At 49.3% G+C, this 7707-nt stretch overlaps 1 protein-coding gene across 1 annotated transcript in view; it reads right to left on the reverse strand.

Annotated features, from left to right (window-relative positions):
- Positions 1–210: 210 nt before the first annotated feature.
- KCNJ5 (potassium voltage-gated channel subfamily J member 5) overlaps positions 211–7707 on the reverse strand; it is a 21350-nt gene continuing 13853 nt past the window's right edge. Inside the window, exon 3 of the mRNA XM_027903271.1 lies at positions 211–1154. Coding sequence (XP_027759072.1) covers positions 811–1154 — 344 coding nt within the window. The 3' untranslated portion in view covers positions 211–810. The remainder of the gene's footprint in view (positions 1155–7707) is intronic.

Consider the following 7707-nt stretch of genomic DNA (forward strand, 5'->3'; position numbering starts at 1 on the left):
CTCCAGGGACTCTGAAAGTCCAAAATATTTCGAGTCCCAGATGGCTACTTCTTTTGTTTGAAATCATCACTTGGAACTGAAACTGGAACAGCCAGGCCAGAAAAAAAAACCTTCACTGGGGCAAGATCTAAACTTGCTCGGCTCGTGGGCAGCCTATGAAAGGTGTCAGAGGTTCCATGAAGAGAGGACACAAAGCACTTCAGCTGGAGAAGACAAAAGGACAAACTCGGATAAATCTGCTAAAGATTTGCAGGGAAAGCTGCCCCGTTCACATCAGGTTTTGCAGGAAATAAATCACAATGCCTGCGATCCTGGAGGGAAACACTAAAATCTATTTGTAAAACTTATGAAGGCAAAACACTTCACTACATACAAGTGAGACTTTTTTTTCTCTTTTTTTTAATTTAGCTGTAACAATGTCTACAATACATTGACTCACAAATTAAGTGAAGGTATGAAATCACATTCTTCATACTGAGATGGGCCATTCTGGACTTTTTAAAACCTCCTCCCCTCAGAAGGAGAAGAGTTCTGAATGTCCAACCTTTCGAGATAACCAGTGGTGGGAATTTCAGTTTTCCCAGGGGTGAGATGGAGTGAGCCTTGTCCACAGGGATCCAAGTGCTTTGCAGAGGAGAGCAAAGCCTCGCTGTACACACACGAGGGGAGGGAAACCGAGGCACTGCTGTGCAGGGGCTCGCCAGGATGGGCAGGAGCAGAGCTCTGGCCACCAATCCCAGCCTCCTCCGGCTCCCAGTCAATCCCTGGCTCTCCGAACCAGCCTCCCAGTAAGTGTGGGTGGGTCGGGTGTTATACAGGCATCTCTCCCGCTGTGCCATTGGCTCCATCCAATCCTGCTGGCTCCCTGCCTTCCTCCTCCTCCTCCTCCTCCTCCTCCTCCTGCCGGGCTGTGTCTGCCTCCCTGCCCCCGCTGAGGAGGGTGGCACTGGAGAGGTGGCCCAGGAGCTGCCCTTCCCGGCGGGACTCGGCCAGTTCCTTGGCACAGCACACGGGGGTGTTGGTCTCGTAGGTGCTGTGGAAGCTGTTATAGTCCACCTCGTAAAAGTCCTTCTCCAGGGTGAGCACGGGGGTGAAGCGGTGTCCCCACAGCACCTCGGTGTCCATGTAGGAGCTGCGAGCCTGGCAAGTCATCCCTGGGCAGAGAGAGAGGGATGTTAAACGCGGAGCCGGCTCAGCGCTCACCCGACCCCTAAAAGCACTTTCGTGTCGTTTCCAGACCTGGCTGCTCTGGGGACACACAAAGGGCTCGACGGGCATCACAAAAGCCTCTGCCACGAAGCGGCTGAGCCCCCCTCTCCATCCCCGCCGGGAAAGGGACGGATTCTTCGGATTCCTCGCTGTGTCCCCTGCCTTCTACCCCTCGTGTTGGCACCGCCAAGCAGCTTCTCTGCGGAGCTGCTGATGAGCTGATGATGATCTGCTGATGAGCCAGCTCCGGGGAACGGGATGGGAACAGCCCCCGGCCCTGCCAGGGCAGCCCAACCCAGACCCGCAGAGCCCTGAGCGGGAGGAGCCCCTTCCCTGCTCTCCCTCCAAACCCAACCCCATCCCTCCTCATCTCCAGAGCCGCCAGAATTCCCTGGGAAGGGAAGGCTTGGGACGGTTTGGGAAGGTTTGGGAAGGCAAGGCAAGGGCTGCAGAGCGTCATCACGTGGAGTGATGGCTTATAGGAAAAAATATAATTTAAAAAATGGACTCTCTATGGATGAGCCAAATTGTTCATTGCAGGGGGAGACACCCAGATGTTCCACCTCAAAGTGACAGGGCCCCAATTCCTCATGACTGGTGTGACAAACTGGCCTTCAAATACCTCTAGAGGGTTCAATCCCATGTTTTAATGGATTTTGGGCTGAGTGAACAGTGGGCAATAGGAAACTGGTACTTGTCAAGCTGCTTCTCAGCCCCAAGGATCAGAGTTTATTTACTTTGGAAAAGTTTAAAGAGAAGCTTTGCAGAGCAGGGATAAGTGTAACTGTGAACAAATCCTCTTGGAATCACCTACCAGTGTCAAGGCTGACTTCTCTTCCAAACACTTTTCTTTGGTTTGTCCTAATTATGTTATGATTTTGGAATTAGTTCTGGTGAAACTTGGAAAACCTGACCTGACAAAGTCTTCCCGCTGTTCTCTTGTGGAGAGTTAGAGACTGGCCTGACTGGAATACATTCAAAACATGTACCTGATCCAGTTCCTGGCCAATACTTCCAATTTCTGCAGCCCCAAGCACACAGACAGAAATCTAAAGTAAAGGGGCCAAACGTGTCAGATACTTCAGGGCAGAACATATCATGTATTCCCCCCATGTGAGCTCAGCTAAGTGACAGGAATCTCAGAGTAAGCAGAAAACTCCTTTCCTTTAAAAAAAAAATTAAAAACAAGACAAAAAAACCAAACCAAAACAAAAACCCAAACCCAAAACCAAAACAAACAAAAAACCACCAAAGCCCCTTGGCAAAAAGGTGAATATTTTGTTCTCGTAGTTGTTACAGTCCATTACAAGACACCCACACCAGCAAGTGCTCTGCAAAGCTTGACCTGCCTCTTGTTGCTTCCCTTAGTTTAAAGCTCCCAGGCCAGGTTTTTTTGGCCCTTGAAAGGGGAAAAGGGGGACAGTGACACGCTGAGAAATCTCCAGCTCTTTATCACAGCCTGAGAAGCCAGTTCCCACCCCTCCCACCCCCCCAGATCTGCAGGAGGAGGATTTGCTTCTGGGCAGGAACAAGTGCAGTGTTAGTCACAGCGTTTGCTTCCTGGGCCGGAAGGAACCGGGAAGTGCAGAGGCTGCTCTGAAAAATAAAATCAGGGGAGGAAAAAAAAAAAAACACAACACCCCAGGTGGTGTTGCCTTAAGGAGAAGCTCTTCCAGAAGCTTTTCAGGCAACTCTCAGCTGTTGCTGTGGAACTAAAGAGCAGAGTGAGTCCACTCCTGGTGCGGTGGCACCGCAGCTCCTGCCTGGGTTCCTCAGCCCTTGAGGTGAGGAGGTTAAAACCTTCATTCCTTTGGATCTGCTCAGCACTCAGGCAGCCCAGGGACTCCTGAGGATCTCTGAGTCCTGCTGATCTTTGAGTCCTGCTGATCTCTCAGTTCTCCTGAGCTCTGAGTCCTCCTGATCTCCGAGTCCTGCTGAGCTCAGTCCTGCTGCAGGTTTTCTGTCAGGAACACTGCTGAGCTCCCAGGGCTTTTATCCCAGGCAGTTTGCACGGTCAGGGCTGCAGGGCTGCAGGGATAATCCCATGTCCTGAGGGCTGCCTGGTGCTGGGAGGCCAGAAGGTTACAAACCAGCAGCACATGCACGTGTGGTGAGGAGGTGGTTAAAACAAACCAGCCCTTTTCCCTTCAGACAGAGCTGGTTTTGCACCAGAAATCCCAAACACCGCCAGGTGCCTCCTCCAAACCCAGCAAAGCAGGAGAGGAGGCCAGAGGGGCTCCAGGATTAGTTCTGTGAATGAACCAGCTCATTCTTATCACAGCCTTGCAAGTGCTGCATCCAAGTGTCGTGGAGAAATCCCCAAGGCCAAGGTGGAGGCACCCTAAGGAAACTCCTGCCTTATAATCCCAGCCTGAAATAGCTCCTTCCCTGGAGATGGGGGGTACCTGACACTGAACCTGAGCTCCAGGGACACAATCCCAGTTCTCCTGCTGCAAGTATTCAATTAAAGCAGGAACAATAGAAAGCTTTCAGCGACCAAATCCTGCACACTGCCAGCTTCCTGCAGTAGCTGCTTTCTGTAACCCCAGGGGTACACTGAGCCAGCACAATAAGACAACTTGTAATTGCTCCATAATCCCATTCAAATATTCCTTTTTAGCACATGTGCAGTGGTGTTTTAATTGCGTGGGGACACAGTGCTTGGCAACTCCTACATTCCCCAGTAAACAACAGCATTGTCTCTGCTTCAAATTCCATTAAGTGCCTGCTTTGCAGGCTGCCCTGTGCTCTCCAGCCTGGTTAATTAATGCATCTGTAATGTCCCCAGCCAATTATTGCCTCTGTAACTGCAAAAAGATGACAGAAGAGGTGTGGAAACAACAAACCTTATTTTTCTTACGAGCACACGGCTGCAATGTGCCCTCCGTGCCGGGAATATCCCAGGTCCAGCTTCCAGAGGGGCACAGCAGTTCCCTAAATTAAGATCTCTCGTACCTGTTTATGGGATGTCTGGGGTGTAAGAAGTCACTTCTCATAGAAAGCAGAATCACAGAACATCCTGGACTGCAAGAGACCCCCAGGGATCGTGGAGTCCAGTCTTGGCTGCAACCCTGAAGCACTGACACTTTGGGGAGCACAAGAAATCAAGAGAGATTTCAACACCTCCCCCCTCCCCCCAATTTTTGGCAAAATTAATCATAGGATTTATGGTCCTGGTAAAGGCTGTTAATCCTTTCTTAAAATGGATTTAACTGCCTCTAGAACACACAGAGTTATAGAGGAGAGGCATTTGGTGACTTGGGTGTTTCAATTTAAGGAAGCTTCGTGCCAAAAGGAAACAGAATCCCAGAGTGGTTTTTGGGTTGGGAGGGACATTAAAAGCTCATCCCATCCCACCCCCTGCCATGGGCAGGGACACCTTCCACCAGCTCAGGTTGCTCCAAACCCCGTCCAGCCTGGCCTTGGACACTTCCAGGGATCCAGGGGCAGCCACAGCTTCTCTGGGCAACCTGTGCCAGGGCCTGCCCACCCTCACAGCCAACAATTCCTTCCCAATATCCCATCTATCCCTGCCCTCTGGCAGTGGGAAACCATTCCCTGTGTCCTGTCCCTCCATCCCTTGTCCCCAGTCCCTCTCCAGCTCTCCTGGAGCCCCTTTAGGCCCTGCAAGGGGCTCTCAGGTCTCCCTGGATCCTTCTCTTCTCCAGCTGAACCCCCCCAGCTCTCCCATCCTGGCTCAGAGCAGAGGGGCTCCAGCCCTGGGAGCATCTGTATGTCCCTATATCCTCATTTTCCCTTTGTTAATCCAAGTAGATTTTCTTTAAAACTAAACTAAAGTCACAAATGTTTCTATTTTTCAAGAGTATCATGCTTTCTGAATCATAAGACCATTAGAAGTTTATTTTCTCCTAAACATTTAAAAATGAAAAAAATATGTTTAATATAAATGAGTACAATCTGTCAATTTTGGAAAATGGGAAATGATATGTGGAATCTTCTGCTGTCAAGTTCTAGTCGCAGCTTTGTCATCTCTTAATTCAGCATCTCAGCTTTGGGTTACAAACAAAACTCAATTTTAATTGAAACCAGAGAAAAGTTTCCTACAAAGTTATAAGCAGATGCATCAAGTTTTCAACAAAGCTGGAACCAGTTCCAGGCTTTGTAGCTGGAGACCAGAGGACTGTCTCCTGGTTTCAGGTTCTGCAATAAACATTTCATAGGGTTTTAATGATAATTTCATTATAGCAGAAGAAGAAGTGGATATTTTTTTGTCTGTGGGCTGAAGCCACAGATCAATAACAGAGCTGGGCATGTTCCCATTTCAGGCAGCCAGAGATCCTTCCTAAATAGCTCCTTTCTGCTTCCCAGCAGATGAAAAGATACCAAATTTATTGGGAAGTGTATTAAAGCAGGTGTTTCATTACAGCCGAGAACAGAGAGTTGCTGAGGAAACACCGGAGTGTGAAATAATGTCAGGGAACTCTGACATGTAATGAGGCCCTTTTCTGTCATCACAATCAGCTGGATCAGGCAGTTCTGATGTTCCCAAAGCCCAGGGATGTGGATGCTGCTGACAAACCTGGCATTGCTGGGGGGGGCTCAGCCCGGAATGCCACGGACAGTGCAGCTTGGAGCAGAGCTGAGCCTCCCCCTGGGCACTGCTCCTCATCCCCAGGGCCTGAACACCCTGAAAAAAACCACCACTTAAAGCCAAACCTCACTATCCCAAATCTACCCGTGTTTTCAGCTGTTTGGTTCTCTGGGATGAACCACCAGGCTCTCCCCAGCTGCTGGAGGATCCTTATTTATGGCAAACATCCCATCCCAGGCAGCACCTTCACCTGGAGCACAGGGGCACCACAGGGCATTTCCCAGGATATTCTCAGTTGGAAGGAACCCACAAGGATCATCGAGTCCAACTCTTCAGCCCACACAGGGATGGAACCCACGAGTGTCCCTAACTAACCCCAGGATTTATGGCCCTGATAAAGGCTGTTGAGCCTTTTCCTAAAGTAAATATAACTCCCCACTTTGGGTTTGAATGGCACAGATACAGTTACAGAGAAGTGGGATTTGGGGACTTGGGTGTTTCATTCGAATAAACTTCAGGCCAAAAGAACAGAGAATCACAGAGTGGTTTGGGCTGGAAGGGACATTAAAGTTCAGCTCGTTCCACCCCTGCCATGGGCAGGGACATCTTCCCCTATCCCAGCTCGCTCCAAGCCCAGCCCAACCTGCCAACCCAAGAATCCACCCCAGTTCATTTTGATCCCACGGAGGGCAGAGTTGAACCTTCCAGGTCTGCTCCACGGCCTGAACCTCCTCAGTGGGCAGAGACATCCCTGACCCCTGGGGCTGTCAAGGCAACGTTTTCCATCAGCCTAAAATTAACTCTGCTCATTTAAAGGCCAGGGAGCTCAGTGATTATCTGCTGCTGCTAAAATGTCATGTGGGTGCTGCCTGTGTGCTGGCACAGGGGTGTCCTCAGGGGTACAGTCCCAGGGGTGGCAATTCCAGGAGAAGCCATGCCCGGTGTGAAGTTCCATCGCTGTAATTAAGCAATGCGTGCCTTTCAGTTGGCATTAGCATACGGTAAGTTGTAAAATTTATTAGCCCCTCTGTGTTAATTAGGCCAAGGAACGCTGTAACCTCCGGAAAGTCAATATTCCTCCAGCTTGAAAAGGAGTGTTAGAAGGTAGGAGCGTGGTCCTCCAATTATTTGTGCATGTCTCCTTTAGAGGACATGGCTGGGCTTGATTCACTTTGATTTTTATGCCAGAGGAGAGTAATAGGATTTTAATTTGTCTGAATGCTCCCCAGGCATGCAAAGCTCCCAGGCACTGGGAAAAAATAAAATAGAAGGGCCTTATGATGCAAAGACCTTGGATTCAAGTGCCCTGTCTCTGGCAGGCGCAGCTGGAGCCCCAGCTCTCTCCAGGGGATTTTAAGCCCTTCACAAGGTGTTTGTAGTGACTGCAGAGGCTCCTCAGATACCTCAGCAAACCTCTGCTCCTGGAGGGCAATCCAGCCCGTGAAAGGAATGACTTGAGACATCTCCCTTTTCCCCCCTAATTTTTTAGGCAGTTCCTGTAACAGTTCTGCAAGGTCCTTCTTGCAGAAAACTTATTTATATGCAAAATGCAAACCAAACCAGGACAACCTAAACCAGATGATGAATGCACAAAAACTCCATTTAGTGATTTCAACCTTCCTTTGTTCTCCCATGAAAATCATGATTAATTTCAGCACATCTTCTGTTATGACTTCTCCATTTGGCCCTGTATTTACAGCCAGGAAATTGTACCCTGCCCTCTGTAAAGGTGGATAAATTGAGGTGTGAAAAACCTGCTGGTTGCCTACAGTCTCCCAGGGACAGGAGGGGTTAATTAGTGCTAATCATTAAATCACCTTTTATCTCACAGATCTAACTCTCCTTACATGAGAGTTTATTAGAACTTCATTTAGTGACTGGACTAATCAGACATTTGGAGTGTCTCCTGTGGCTTATTTAATTGTGGTGGGAAAAAGAGGGATGGG

Source organism: Empidonax traillii, unplaced genomic scaffold (genome assembly GCF_003031625.1).
Source record: "Empidonax traillii isolate 1590-97213 ecotype Southwest subspecies unplaced genomic scaffold, ASM303162v1 scaffold954:size226960, whole genome shotgun sequence".
Classification (NCBI taxonomy): domain Eukaryota; kingdom Metazoa; phylum Chordata; class Aves; order Passeriformes; family Tyrannidae; genus Empidonax; species Empidonax traillii.